This window comes from Engystomops pustulosus, chromosome 4 (genome assembly GCF_040894005.1).
Source record: "Engystomops pustulosus chromosome 4, aEngPut4.maternal, whole genome shotgun sequence".
NCBI classification, from domain to species: Eukaryota; Metazoa; Chordata; class Amphibia; order Anura; family Leptodactylidae; genus Engystomops; species Engystomops pustulosus.
In genome coordinates this window covers 87364329-87380024 of record NC_092414.1, presented here as the reverse complement: position 1 = coordinate 87380024, position 15696 = coordinate 87364329, and the positions used below count along the sequence as shown (strand labels likewise).

The 15696-nt window shown below is 38.9% G+C and overlaps 1 protein-coding gene across 5 annotated transcripts in view; it reads right to left on the bottom strand.

The window, feature by feature from the left end:
* Window positions 1-9336: 9336 nt before the first annotated feature.
* Window positions 9337-15696, bottom strand: part of SRGAP1 (SLIT-ROBO Rho GTPase activating protein 1) — a 94762-nt gene continuing 88402 nt past the window's right edge. For 3 of the 5 annotated variants that reach the window (XM_072146609.1, XM_072146612.1, XM_072146611.1), the window contains exons 19-22: window positions 13819-13999; window positions 13595-13729; window positions 13098-13440; window positions 9337-12175 (exon numbers count right to left, since the gene is read on the bottom strand). In XM_072146609.1, the coding sequence (XP_072002710.1) occupies window positions 11795-12175; window positions 13098-13440; window positions 13595-13729; window positions 13819-13999 (1040 nt within the window). In that variant the 3' untranslated portion in view covers window positions 9337-11794. The remainder of the gene's footprint in view (window positions 12176-13097; window positions 13441-13594; window positions 13730-13818; window positions 14000-15696) is intronic. The other 2 variants (XM_072146610.1, XM_072146613.1) reach the window with 1 other exon arrangement.

Genomic DNA, 15696 nt, shown 5'->3' with positions numbered 1-15696 from the left:
GGAGAGTAGCTCAGATTCAAACTGGATATAAGGACAGGATGGAGCTAGAAATGTTTTACCTAACAATTCATTGATGTAATATGGTTACACACACATTTGTATATACCTATGGATGTCAGAGGAATAAATATTATTGTAAAGGAGTGCTTATTTTAGTGTGCAGCGGGTTTTTCCTGTAAATGAAATATTGATTGTCACAAAGTCAGGGAAAGTGATTGCTTCCCCCAAGTAGCGCTAAAAATACTGGCGGTGATTGGCAGACATACCATGATTAAAGCATATTACCAGCAGTGAAAGCATACACGTCCTAACCTGCGCAGCACTCCATGTGAGGCACTCCTTTATGTGCCAATGAATGCTGTGCCTCCCCTTTTATCCTTTTTATGTGGCAGCTGTCCTGAATCTGTCTCTATGCTAATAACTTCATCGTCGACATGATATGCAAAGTATATGCAAACAAGCTTCTTCTGTTCCTCTGTTTTCAAATAGTATGAATGGTCTCTGTGATGCGTGCTGTTTCAGAATTCTCTAATGTGCTCTTTCTTCATATATCAATTACTTTTCTAAGTATAGGAATTATATTCTCCCCTGCTAGGACTTAAAGTGTCTATCAAACTATGCACAGTAGACTATATGCTAAACATAATTATACATTCTATTAAAAGCACAAAATGCTGTAGCGCTTTGTATAAAGTGCTGGGAAAGAAATATCTGTACATGCTGTAAAGTTTCAAGAAAAACAAAGAAATTGGGTTCACTACCTAGTCTATACCAGCTTGAGAAGAAATGGGGTTCACTACCTAGTCTATACCAGCTTGAGAAGAAATGGGGTTCACTACCTAGTCTATACCAGCTTGAGAAGAAATGGGGTTCACTACCTAGTCTATAACAGCTTGAGAAGAAATGGGGTTCACTACCTAGTCTATACCAGCTTGAGAAGAAATGGGGTTCACTACCTAGTCTATACCAGCTTGAGAAGAAATGGGGTTCACTACCTAGTCTATACCAGCTTGAGAAGAAATGGGGTTCACTACCTAGTCTATACCAGCTTGAGAAGAAATGGGGTTCACTACCTAGTCTATACCAGCTTGAGAAGAAATGGGGTTCACTACCTAGTCTATACCAGCTTGAGAAGAAATGGGGTTCACTACCTAGTCTATACCAGCTTGAGAAGAAATGGGGTTCACTACCTAGTCTATAACAGCTTGAGAAGAAATGGGGTTCACTACCTAGTCTATACCAGCTTGAGAAGAAATGGGGTTCACTACCTAGTCTATACCAGCTGGAGAAGAAATGGGGTTCACTACCTAGTCTATACCAGCTTGAGAAGAAATGGGGTTCACTACCTAGTCTATACCAGCTTGAGAAGAAATGGGGTTCACTACCTAGTCTATACCAGCTTGAGAAGAAATGGGGTTCACTACCTAGTCTATACCAGCTTGAGAAGAAATGGGGTTCACTACCTAGTCTATACCAGCTTGAGAAGAAATGGGGTTCACTACCTAGTCTATAACAGCTTGAGAAGAAATGGGGTTCACTACCTAGTCTATAACAGCTTGAGAAGAAATGGGGTTCACTACCTAGTCTATACCAGCTGGAGAAGAAATGGAGTTCACTACCTAGTCTATACCAGCCAGAGAAGAAATGGGATTCACTACCTAGTCTATACCAGCTTGAGAAGAAATGGGGTTCACTCCCTAGTCTATACTAGCTGGAGAAGAAATGGGATTCACCACCTAGTCTATACCAGCTGGAGAAGAAATGGGGTTCACCATCGGGTGTACACCAGCCTACATGACTCTTAAGCTCCAACTATCAAAGCCAGGCTTGGATAGGGATTAGGCTACAGCCTAGGGGGGCACAGATTCATCACATATTTGCAGTGATGCATGACTGAAATGCAATGAATCTTAAAGTGTAACCGTCATTCTGAACAAAAAAAAAACTAAACTACATAATTTTGCTCCAGGTGTCCCTGGGAATCATTCCTCAAAGTATTTTGGCTCCCGGTCCTCATTTAGTACCTTTTTTGGCCCATAGCAAGCAGGGTTTCCAGCTCTCAAAAAACCTACAATCAGGAAGATGGAGGGGCGGGACTTCCTCCTGTCACCTCATCACAAGAACCTTCTGCTGACCAATAACATGAGAGCTATCTATCAATGCATATCCTATCTATCTTCTCTATCACTCCAGCACAGCACATGAGGGGAGGGACAGCTTGGAGATTGTCTCCTGCCCCTTCCTTGTGTGAGGTGATGGGGGGAGGGCTGCAGTTTCTGTCAGTGTGGATTCATTGTTATACACAAGTGTAGGGAAAGCTGAGGAGAGATAAGATGAAGGTGCTTTGTTATTACATTAGTGAGGGCTTCTCCCTGCACATGACTGCTGGGGCAGTGAGCCATGAGGTAATCAGCTGTGAGCAGTGAGGGGGATGGGGGCGTGTCTCCTGCCATAGTCTTCTTTCTGAAGACGGAATGTCCATAGTAACAGACATATGAGAGATCACTGCCATATTATATTATACATACCAAAGGCTCACATACATTACAGATAAATAATTTCCCTAATCTCATATCTATAACCTTACAATCTCTGCAAAGACCAATTCAGTAATTACAGCAATGTTGGAAGTAATAAAGAACACATTTGATACAATTTATAGTAAATATGAAGCTGGAGCGCTCACATATATAACGGAAGCTTCTGAATAATGTAGGAGCAACATAAATAATAAAAGAGAAAAGTTAGAAACAAGTGCAATATATTTCCTGAGTGATGTCTGATCTCTAGAAATCTGTCAAGAAATACCTCTCTGGAACGACTGCGTGCTGCATTAAATACTACCCAGGCTGGAAATAGTTTTGTTTTAAACTACCGTATATACTCGAGTATAAGCCGACCCGAGTATAAGCCGAGACCCCTAATTTTACCACCAAAAACTGGGAAAACCTATTGACTCGAGTATAAGCCGAGGGTGTAGTATACAGCCAGCTAGCCCCCTGTAGTATACAACCAGCCAGCCCCTGTAGTATACAGCCTGTCCCAAGTAGTATACAATCAGCCTGCCCCCATGTATTATACAGCCTGCCCCAAGAAGTATACAGCCTGCCCCAAGAAGTATACAGCCTGCCCCAAGAAGTATACAGCCTGCCCCAAAAAGTATACAGCCTGCCCCAAAAAGTATACAGCCTGCCCCAAAAAGTATACAGCCTGCCCCAAAAAGTATACAGCCTGCCCTCAGTATGCCTAGCGAATAATAAAAAAATAAACTTAATACTCACCCTCCGACGATACTCACCTTTAATGCTTAGTGGCGGCTCCCGGTCTTCGGCGGCGGCTTCTCTCTTCTATCTTCACTTGCCGGCAGTCGCGTCCATGCGACCTGCCGACGGGCGCACAGTGCGATGCGGCGGTGTCGCCGCTACATCATATTGTGCGCCCGCCGGCAGATCGCATAGACGCGACTGCCGGCAAGTGCAGATAGAAGAGAGAAGCCGCCGCAGAGGATCGGGAGCTGCCGCCGAGGACCAGGAGCTGCCGCCGAGGACTGGGAGCCCTGCAGAAAAGTAAGTTAGTTTTCAGTCGGAGTTTGTTAAGTGTCTCAGTTTTTTACATGCGATTTCAATGCAATTTCAATGCATTTTTCACACGCAGATAACGCACATGAAAAGGACTGAGGTATATCTTTTCTATGGCAATTGATTTGTGAAAAAACGCATTGCACTTTCATGCGTCTCAGAGTGCAATGCATTTTTGATGCATCTCCATTGACTTGTATGGTACGTTTTTCATGCGTGTGACTTGCAAGAGTAGATCATGCTGAGCTTAAAACATGCGTTAAAACAAGGTGCATGTGTGCGTGAAAAAAATGTCTGAAAAAGCACATTGATTACAATGGGTCAGAGTGCACTGCAGCTTCTGCACCTCTAAAACATGAGCAGAACATGTGCGTGAAAAATGCAAGTGTGAAAGGGACTAAGACTCCCCCGTGGAAGTTTTTTTAAACATTAACTTGTATAATTGGACAAGTAAGAGATCATGGACACCAGCCTGGTAATAAGACATCTAAGTTATCTAACTCACCTTTACCATGCTATTATATTCTATTATGTAATCAGAGAATTTGTCCATATTGGGATGCTGTGGAAGGAATCTGAGAAACCTAATTTACCGTAGTGAGTTGCTATTCATGATGATATTGAAATAAGTCAGTGGCTTTTGTGAATTTTACAATGACTCTCCCCCACCCACTCTGTATTGTAATCTTGTGAATAGTCAATAAAGTGACTCTGTCCTCTGGTAAACGCAGCCCCTGTCAAGCTGCAGCACAGAAAAGGTTATGAATATGTGCAGGGGGTGTATATACCAGAGGACAGAACAGTAAGGGGGTGTTGCAGCCTGACTCACCTCAGCTCAGGAACACCTGGCTGACTTTACAGGATTACAATGCCGAGCGGAAGGGGGAAAGGGGGGGTCCTTTTATAATTCACAGGAGCCGTTGACTCATTTCAATATCATTATGCAGAGCAACTCACTACAGAAAATTTGCATGGCTAGATGTGCCTGACAGGTTCCCTTTAACCCCTTAGTGACACGGCCTAAAAAGACTAGTGATTGTGCATTTTTAGCAAATTTTCATAAGCGCCGGTAAACGGGCCATAACTTTCTTTTTTTGCCGGTTACCTTAAATTTTTTTGCTGTGTTTTTTTTGGGACACATAGAGCTATTTAAAAAGGTAATTCAAATGAAAAAAAAAAGTTTAAAGTTTTTTTTTTTATCTGGGGTGGAAAAAAGGGTTTTTTTTTTGCAAATAGTACTTTGTTTAATTTTCAAATTAACATAAAATGAACATTATTAATGGATTTCCTATTTTGTTTCAGTCATTTTGATATATAATATGTATAGTCTCGGGCAAACGTCGCGACTATGGTGATGCTTTTTGTAGTGTAGCTGGGGATTTTTTTTTATTATATGGAAAATGTCATTGTATTTTTATTATTATTTTTTTTTGTGTGTGTTTTTACTTTGTGTCCCCCATGAGGTCATAAAACCCCTGGGGGCCATTTTCACTTTTTTAAACATTTAACTTTTTACATTTTAAACACCTCACCGTATACCGTATATTCCGGCGTATAAGACGTCCTGGTGTATAAGACGACCCCCCTACGTTCCTGTTTAAAATATAGAGTTTAAGATATATTCGCCATATAAGACTACCCCTTTTCCAACGCATACAAAACACCGGTAAAAATTAAAAAAAAACAGATTTGAATTTAACATGGTCCTTTTTTTAATTTAAATTCTTATGACATGCAGGTATACAGCAGGAAAACTGTCACTCATAAACATAAGGCATACAACAACAACATTACCATCGTCCATTTTACTGTAAATGTTACCATACTGTACCTTAAATTTTTATTTTATTAAATATTCCATGCCATGAAGAATTCCATGCCATGAAAAATTCCAAATGCAATGAAAATGGTGAAAAAACGCATTTGCGCCATTTTCTTGTGGGCTTGGATATTACGTCTTTCACTGAGCGCCCCAAATGACATGTCTACTTTATTCTTTGGATCGGTACGATTAAGGGGATACCAAATTTGTATAGGTTTTATAATGTTTTCATACATTTACAAAAATGAAAACCTGTACAAAAATTATTTTTTTGATTTTGGCAACTTCTGGCGCTAATAACTTTTTTATACTTTGGTGTACGGAGCTGTGGGTGGTGTAATTTTTTGCGAAATTTGATAGTATTTTCAATGTTATAATTTTTAGGACTGTACGACCTTTTGATCACTTTTTATAGATTTTTTTATATTTTTCAAAATGGCAAAAAAGTGCCATTTTCGACTTTGGGCGCTATTTTCTGTTACAGGGTTAAACGCATTGAAAAACCGTTATCATATTTTGATAGATCGGGCATTTTCGGACGCGTCGATACCTGATGTGTTTATGATTTTTACTGTTTATTTATATTTATGTCAGTTCTAGGGAAAGGGGATGATTTTAAATTTTAGGGTTTTTTATTATAATTTTTTTTTTTAAACTTTTTTTTATTTTTATTTATACTATTTTTCAGACTCTCTAGGGTACTTTAACCCTAGGTTGTCTGATCGATCCTACCATATACTGCCATACTACAGCATGTATATGGCAGTATATGGGGATTTTCCGCATTCATTACAATGTGCTATCAGCACATTGTAATGAAGGGGTTAAAACAAAATAGCCTCGGGACTTCGGAAGACCCGAGGCTACCATGGAGACGGATCGCCGCCCCCCGATGACGTCACCAGAGAAGATTTTTCTGTCTTCAAAAGTCGTCTTATACGCCGGAATATACTTATGGGACAACTCTGCTGCAGAACGAATTCTGAAACTTATCAGATCTGTCCTGTTCTGATGTTTGTCTGCATTTTAACATGAAGATTTGGTAGCTTATCTCACCTCACCTCTGTAGGGTCAAGGGACAAAAAAAAAAAATGATATTTTGTTGCAGTTTTAATGTAAAACATTCCAAATATTCAGCATTTTAGGTATCAGATGCCAGATGATATACTGTCCTATGTGTAGCTGACCCTTTATACCTGTGACAATCCAGAAAAGAAGATTAGCCCATCGCTGGGAGAAATGTACCACATGTGAATACAGGTCTTTTACTTTATGCCACAACCCTGGAAGAATCCTCAAGATGTTATAACTGTTCAAAAGATTGGGAACATTTCTCCCCAAAATCCAAATGTAAGTGGTTGGATTATTCAGTTAGTTCCATTCATAAGCAATAGGGATCTGCTGTGTTGTAAACCTAACTGTTTTGGTTTCCTTTGTATTCTTTCCTTAGAGGACTAGTCATATTATATATAGGTTCAGAGTAAAGGGGAATATAACTACAGGAGGGAATATGAATGGAGCAACGATTTTTCATCCCATCAAACTGCCTGGTAACAGTAAAAGTAATAGGCGCTTCCCCCTGAATGCGCATCTTTTCCCTGAAGAATATAAAAATATCGCAGCTGGTGCTGAGCTGCATTATGTTTGACTCCGTGAACGGCTGACGCCGGCTTTGTTCCGATATGAGTCATCCACATCTTAAGCATTATGTCTTTTTATGGAATATGCTTTTACTGTGCAACTTTTTCTGGTCCCCCACACATGCAGTTATTTCACATTCATTCTGTTCCCTGATAGTCAGATGCATATCACACCTACACATCCATTCACGCCAGATGTATGACCTCAATAGCAAGAGAAAGCTTTTAACCCTTTCTTTATAAAGTCTGAAAGTACATATACCACCAGAATGAAGGACTGTATGCAAATGAGCCTGAGTGGCTCCAGCCTCCTAGGTGTTAATGGAGCCTGGAGCCCATTTGTATACAGTCTTTCATCCTGGTGGTAAATGCCCTTTAATTTCAAAGAAACCCTTTTTTTTTTTTTTTTTTTTTTAAAGAACCACCTGCCTTGAACTACCACCTGCGGGACTTTCTGATGATTGCTATGGATTTCATAAATCCATCTTTGTAAATATTATGGGAAGTATGGGTAATCTCTTATCACCGACCCTTGTTTTCAGCTTAATGACCAGACTATATACAACCTATAGAAACCTGGAGCAGGAGTTTGGTCTAGAACAGACCTTACTCCATAAACAAGAAGAGCACGGAAAATGGGCGCAGACCATACAGTGTCATACTGTGGGATAACCCTAGATCAGAGTTGAAATGGCATATCGACTATCCACAGCCTGACTCCATGAATTTGTTGGCTATAGTGATCCAGGATGAGCCAAATAGCAATGGCGGTGATCCCACAAAGGAAAAAAAGTCCTCATACAGCGCCAAATCAGCACTAGTGGGACAAGTCAGCAAAGGAGCTTATCTATTTATTGACAAAAGACGTGCTACGTGTTTTGGTTCCATAACAGAACCTTCTTCAGGCACACATATATACCTATACCGATATGTGTGTTTGAAGAATGTTCAGGTACAGACCGAAATGTGTAGTACGTCTTTTGTCAATAAATAGATAAGCTCCTTATCGGCCTTGTCCCACTAGTCGTGAAAATCGCCAAGACTCGACAAGACGTTTTGAGGGACAACCCAGCTTTCAAGTGAATTTAAAAGGACCAATGGTAAAACCCTATAAATTACCCTATAGAAACTGCACACCTTAACATATGTAAAACAACTCTTACGAACTCTTACAAAGTGTATCACAGGGGTTAAAACAATATGGACATGCTATTTAGAAACGTTCAAATTTTTTTAAAAATACGTTAATTTAGGCCAACAATAACACTTTCATGATGAATTAACTGATGAAATGCTCTGCAAAGTTTGATACCCAATTTCTCCCAAGTGTACGATATCCCACATGTGGTGGTGAACTAGTGCACATAGCCCGGCCTATTCTTTGTGGGATGGGATACATTGTATAGTGAATTCATTTTGGGGAGTCTATAGCTTATTCATGAGATTTTGTAAATATTTTCAAGGTAGTCACAAAGAAAATCATGCCAGAATAAGGCAAATCCTTTATCATGGACAGTCCACACTGCCAGACATGGTACTTTGTGCATCATATATCGGCAATGTGGTTGGTCAGTGAAATAAGACATTGCCTGGTCCATGATTTAGCCCTTACCCAGTGTAGAATTCAGGGCATTTGTTATGCAACCAGTGTACCCAGAAAATACAAATACACATCTAATTAGTTCAACAGAAGATACTTCTCTGTGTAGGCATCATTAATAGTAGCAAAAACATGCATTTTACTACCTTAACAGCGACGTAACTAGAATAGGGTATAACTACATATACATTGTGCATGTACTATTGTCATACACTGTCTCGGCATCTCTTCTGGCAGGAAGTGACTGGAGAATGTGAAGAACAAATCTGTTTTAACAAGGAACAAACTAACTGCTGGATGGCTGACACCTTATGGCATTTTATTGCACTGCTATTTGCAACACTATTACCTTTTTGTATGTTATATATACAATATAGTTTAGTAGAAAGTCTAAATGGCCTCATTGAGTTAGTGAGAATGTTGAATTTGTTGTAGAGTTAGAAGGAAGTGGCAAAAGCAGAGTGTGTAATGAATTGGCCTCTAGGTAAAATTCCAAGGCATATCACTGATATTTCTTTAGTAGCTGGAGATCAATCACATAAAATAAGTATATTTTACCTGCTGGTTCTGCAGGTACCTTATGATCAGATTCTTTCATCAAAAAATACACTGCTTCTACAGGACATGAAGCAAATAATGCATATTCCCAGCAAATGCACATTTCCCATGTGTACAAAACAACAGAGATGGCAGCGGTTGACAGAACTATATTCTTTATTATAAAGAAAATCTACGGAGGAACAAACTTGGATGGACTTTGAAGCCTGTAATGGTACATGCCAAAATGTACAGTCATATACATAAAAGTGCATCATCACAACAATTTAACATCACACATGAGTCTTTGAAATGAAAGTCAAACTTTTTTTTCCCCTCTCAATTTTACTTTTTTGGGTGGGTTTGAATGTAATGTAATAAGCTGAGTAAAAAGTTGAAGTTCCTCTAAAAGTTTAAAGGCACTTTCACATGTACATACTACAGATGTACACCAACACAAAGAATTAACAGTCAACAAAAACTGCTATCAGTACTGTAAGACATTAAAGACGAGACAGACACCTGGCTGTGCAAGAGTCGGGCAGAGCTCCCTATGACCGGGCTGTGTACATCTGTACACATCCAACTACAGTACTGCAAATACCTAAACCATTAAACTACACATGTACATGGCGGCACATTCTCCAGGTGCACTGCTTCTTACATATTCTTCTACTACACTAATCCTAATAAGAATACACACTCTATAACTATACACATTTCCAACTGTTAAAAAAGACATGTATTAACCCTATTATGTCACACAGACCAGAAGAAAACAAGTACCAGGCTAGACCTGTGCTTAAATGTCAGAAGAATTCCAGTTTGTTCCACGTCTCATCTATGATCATGTTAGGACACAATTGCGGGTGAAGGACCAGGTCGCTCATAGAGGTCCTTGGCTCAGCTTCAACTACAGGTTTGAGTCTGTTATAAGGAGGTATACATCTTGTAGACAAATGACTTGCTGCTTTACACTGGAGGTTTAGTAGTAATAAGCAACTTACACAACACGGTCCGTAAATTATTACAGAGGTGAGAATAAAATACTTGACTATGTATTAGAAAATAAGCCATAATTTCAGTTTTATTTTTACTTGTCCCACATTTGAGATATGGGAGCGTTGTTCACATCTTAAAATAATTCTCCCAAATGTAGTTTATAAAAAAAAGCAGGATTTAGTTTGTAGATGGGAAATAACTGGAGCAGTCTATAGATAGCATCTAAGAGTAATCCCAAATGATTCACCATTAAGGTTGACTGCATTTCACTAAGCGTATCTGGGCCAATCTATTCCAATTTTTAGCACTAAAGTAAAACCTTGTATCTACTGTGGATAAAAAAAAGTATAAAAAAAAGCCACACAAGCAATGTACTGGCGGCATGTATATACAAATCATATATACAACTAAGTAAAACAAAAGCAATGAAAAGGAGTACCAGTATAATATTGTTGGCCTAGACTGACACACTAACATTTACACACTAGCCTTTGTATTAGATTGTGCAGTTGTCTACATTTCCCTGGCAGTCACCTTTGCTCAATAAACAGATTAGTAGAATAATGGACAGGTAAGAAAAAAAAAAATAAATTACATATAGGAAGCAGAATTGATATAAAGTGGCACTACACAATTACGTTGTTCTGTCTGGGTTACAGGGCTGCCATTAATACTGTGCAGACGCTGAATCTTCAGCCAATGCCCTCTGCATACAGTTATTCACCTTCTGGAGATCCAGGTCTGTATGTAGTGTAGCAGTGCTGTGGCATTGTGTCTTACCTTAATGCCCTGAATCTATGTAAAGATTAGATAGTCACTGTAAATAAAATAAATTCTATATTTCAGTCTGGGTCCATGGCTATATAAACATGCCCATACTTGTACTGATTTTAGTAATTATATCCAGCCACACATAGGAGAGTCTTTGAATAGCATTACATTGTTCATCTCTCTGTATATTGTGAATGTGCAAAACAACATTCTTCCATATATATTCATCTCTATAAAGAAACGTATATAGAGACATAATCATGTCTACCTAGCATAAGAACCACATGCAGTGCATACTGTACACATGAACATCTCCCCCATTATAACTAACATTGAGGGAGTAGACAGTCACAATAACAGTGGTTATAAGGTTAGTTGTCTGAAATACTTGTTTGGATCCACCACAGGTTTATATAGCAGGCAGTGAGGCCCCAAAGGAATGTAACAAACTACTAATGGGTTTTCTTGAGGCTGCTCTGCAAGCTGAATGCACCTCTTCTTCCACAGATCCATCACTCACTATGAGTTGTAAAGTAAAATGCACGGACACTTCTTAATCTGAATTGCCCACAATATATCTATAATAGATGAGAAGTCTGTAAAATTAGTGGGAAGCCATTGTGATCTATGTTGCAAAGTATACAATTTGTGCAGCATCAAATCTTCAAGTATGTTTTTATGTGTCTCTACGGCGGTAAACACACAACGCAGTCCAGTTCTTGTCAGAAATTCTTAGTGTAGATTAAAGTGTTTTAATTCTAGTTCCAGTAGAAAACATGCCACTACCGATACCATGGCAAGCGATTGTTAGCCTAATCATCCATATGGTACTAGAAGCATGATATTACATTGTGCATGATTTGTCGGCAGCTCCTTGAGCGGCTTGGGTTGGTCCTATGCCAGGATTCGTTTTTGGTAATACAATAGGTTTTGGCCTTAAAGCAGGAGGCTTTAGCTGTACACCCATTCGAGGAGTCACCAGAGGCTTAAATGTGCTCATTGTGTCATTCGATGAACTAGTACTGCGTCGGATTTGTGGCTCTGCGTTCTTGAGCATGACATTGTGAAGAGGACTCAGAGACTCTGTAGATGTTGCTGAGGTGGGCGAGTTCTTTATTTGCTCCAATGTATCCAGTACAACGTCTGGTGCATGTTTTGCAGAACTCTGTAGCTCAAGCTCTCGCAGCTCATTTAGGGCCGAGTTCATGGTCTCCTCTATGTCCTGCTTAAGATATAAAAAGTAAAATAAACTAGAACAGAGTCCTAGAATTCTCTAAAATACATAATTTATCAGAATAATATAAGGTTACCCTTAAGGAAATAGCTTGGTAGATATTTTATGGAGAAAATAAAACAACTCTTAGAACAATGAACCGTCACTTGCCATCTTATGCATGGGAGCCTCCACATTCTCCCTGGTGGCAGATGTTGGAATTGTCCCTTCTATTACTCGGAGTGATATTTTGCAAGATAAATTATGGTTCTATCAACTCTACCAAGGAAGGGGGCATTGGCCAGAAACAAAATCACAATATTTTTAGACTAGAATATGCAGCCATTTTTTTTTTAAAGACCTTTTCTTGATAAAAAGTGCCTACATCTCATAGTCTAAAGTCAGGAAAATCCAGCAGTGTAGACAAACCGCTCTCAGATATCATGTGAGACGCTTTTTCACTGCTTGACCTGATATCTGAGAGAATTGTGCATCCATACCGCTTTCTCCCTGCCTTGCCTGTACAGTATGTGAATATTTATACATAGCAGAAATGTCTTTGTACATATATGTAGCCATGGTGTGTGCCTATATATTTAGCAGAGCCATGTTTCTGTGTAGCAAACTTGTCAGTGACTACTGACAAAGACAACCAGGAAAGTTTTATTTTGTCTCAGATCCAACTTTTCTATTTTTACTTGTCTAAATCTGGGTTGTGTATAATAGTAAAGTGTTTATAGCTCATTTACCAGTGTTTTGCCTTATTTCTACTAAGCAGTAAGAAGCAAGGCAACAATAAACACAAAAAATGTATTTGAGACGCTTTTCCTCTAAAGTGCTCAACATAATATTGTGCAAAAAGTAAACCCAAAGTTTATAAATAACATAGAGGAATTTTTTCGAGTGCACAATACTTCTAACTTCCTTTACATACCTGAGCGATACTTTCTGGATCAAGAATCTTGTGGTCATTAAAATGTGTGTACTGTCCAGATGATGTTGACCTTCGTATAGGAGGACTGTCAATCTTTTTTAAAGAATCGTGTCGACTTATGTTGGTCAGACTTCCATGACCAGGTTTCCGTCTACGTTCAGGGCTGTCAGTGTTAAGGTTGCGATTCTGTAGGAGGGCACGAGGGCTACAATGGCTTGAAATATTCGATCCAAATTCCATTGTAGAGTTGTTCAGAGACTGTGGGGTATGTACTGGGCAGTGACTATCACTTGATCTGCCTGAACGACGAGAAGGTGGAGCTGGATCTGTTCGTCTTTTGTGTCTGCAATATCAAAGACATAAAACACTTTGTTAGAAATACATTTATGGATTTTACCGTCAAAAATCTTCCAAGTGAAAAAAATAACTTCTAATTTATAAGAATCACACGTTCAAACCCAATTTTTGGAAGGTGTATGGACAGTACAGCTACTTACCTGTTGGAATATATATCAGGATGCCGGTCAGTAGGAGAGTTCATGTCCTTACATGATGACTTATCTTCAGTCACGGGACCACTGCTGGTTTCGCTATCAGCTTTCTGACTTAATGAATCTGAAAATGCGTCATCCCTAAAAATTTAAACAATATATAGGTATCTTTACAAATCACATTTATGCCATGATGTTTTTCTATTAAATTAAGAAGAAATACAACTTACATGTCTTGAACAACAATGTACTGGTGGGGTACTAGTCCATCAACCCCATTGTGTCTTCCTTCCCACCAGTCTTCAGATGCACGATGGTACAAGAGAAGTGATGCTCCCTTCTTAAAAGACAGCTCTCGAGCAGATCGACCTACATAGTCAAATTTGGCAATGGCTTCAATGGGTTCACATTCTACAATGAAAAGAAAAAGAAGGCTAAGATAATAGGTTATAAAAAAAAAGAAATAAAAGAGATAAAGGAACAGAATTACAGAGCATATTTTTGTAACCATAGTCTATTTGTTGTTTAAGAAAACAACCACACAGTAAGGCCTCATGCACACTACTGTGTATTTCACGCAGACCAAGGACTCCTCACCCCACCCCTCTCCATAGGAAGCAGAGCCAGACACAAATTAGGACTTGCTCTATCCTTTTCAGTTCGGCCACTCAGGTCAGCCACGGTGCAGTGCTCGGTTATCTTTTGAGTTTGTAACGGTTATTCTATTAGGTTAAATTCCTTTTTTATAACCTTTGTGGGGCCGATTTTACGGGGCCAAGTGATAATAGGTATACATGTTGAGGATTATAAGTAAGTCCTTCTTGAGGATCTCAGAAAAAAGTTGAGAGTGATGAGTTGTTTTTTTTTATTCTATCCTTTTTACCTTTTTTAGGGGAATTTTATCTCAGGAGATACTCAAATGTTAATAAATACTCTGGAGAAGAACCAGAAAAGGGAAGTGAGAGACTTTAATATTTTCCTAGAACACAGGGAAAACAAATAGGAACTCCCAAGATTGCTGTATGACAAACAATCATATCCGCCAATCATCTTTGGCCTTTATATCTCTATACAGTATATTGTTTTCAATTGGTGAATAAAATAATATCAACTCAAATCTCTATGACCAGCTTGATGACTGAAACGGAGAGCTACAGTGAAGTATTCATGGCTATAACAATTTTAGCTTTGAAGAATTTCAACATAAAAACAGATTAATGAAAACCAGTTTATGGTGATTTCAAAGCAGCTAATATCTGGAATCAAGTTTCTCTACAATGCTCCACTTAGGATGTGAAATCTTTCATGTTATACTTTCCCTTTTATGTGTGGGCAGCAAGGTCAAGAATTCAAAAAGATAACTAACAAAGCTGCTTTGTTTACAGACTAAACAGTTCCCAACCAGCAAGTGTATTACTAGGTCACGTAAGACCCAAAGACATTAGAATTTGCAGAGTTTTCCGGGATTCCAGGATGACTTCTATTTAAAATTGCTAGGTAAAGGATGGAAATAGAAATATGACTATATTGATAATCATGAAGTCATTAGACTAGAACATGATTAAAAAAAATATATATAAAAAAAATAAATATATAAATGCAGCATCAAAAAGAATCCCACCTTTCCACAACACAGCATCAGCAGGGACCATGACCAAGAAACCTGGCAGTACCCATACTGACAAGCTAAGCCCTGATGGCCCAGTGCAGTCGGAGCTTAACCCAACAGAAGGAGTACTGCTGGCGCTGTGTTGGGTTGGTGGCAGACACCGTGATGACCAGTGTGGGGACTTACTAATTATTTAAAAAACATTTTTTATTAAGTACAATGAGCGATCCATCAAGCTCTACATCCACAATAGATTGTACAAAATGTTCTTTTTATATGTTCACATAAGAAAAACAAGTTACAGCAACTAGGAACTAACAACCATGTCATATTCACATATAGAGGAACTGCTAATGACACAGTTGGCTAGCAGAGTTAACCCCACTGGTAAATTACAGCAAAACCAGATTCATATAACCACAATCCTTTCCCTACTATAGAGCGTAATTATGTGTGATACATATAACTTTTAGTGAGGTGGGGGAAGAGTGGGAGGAGA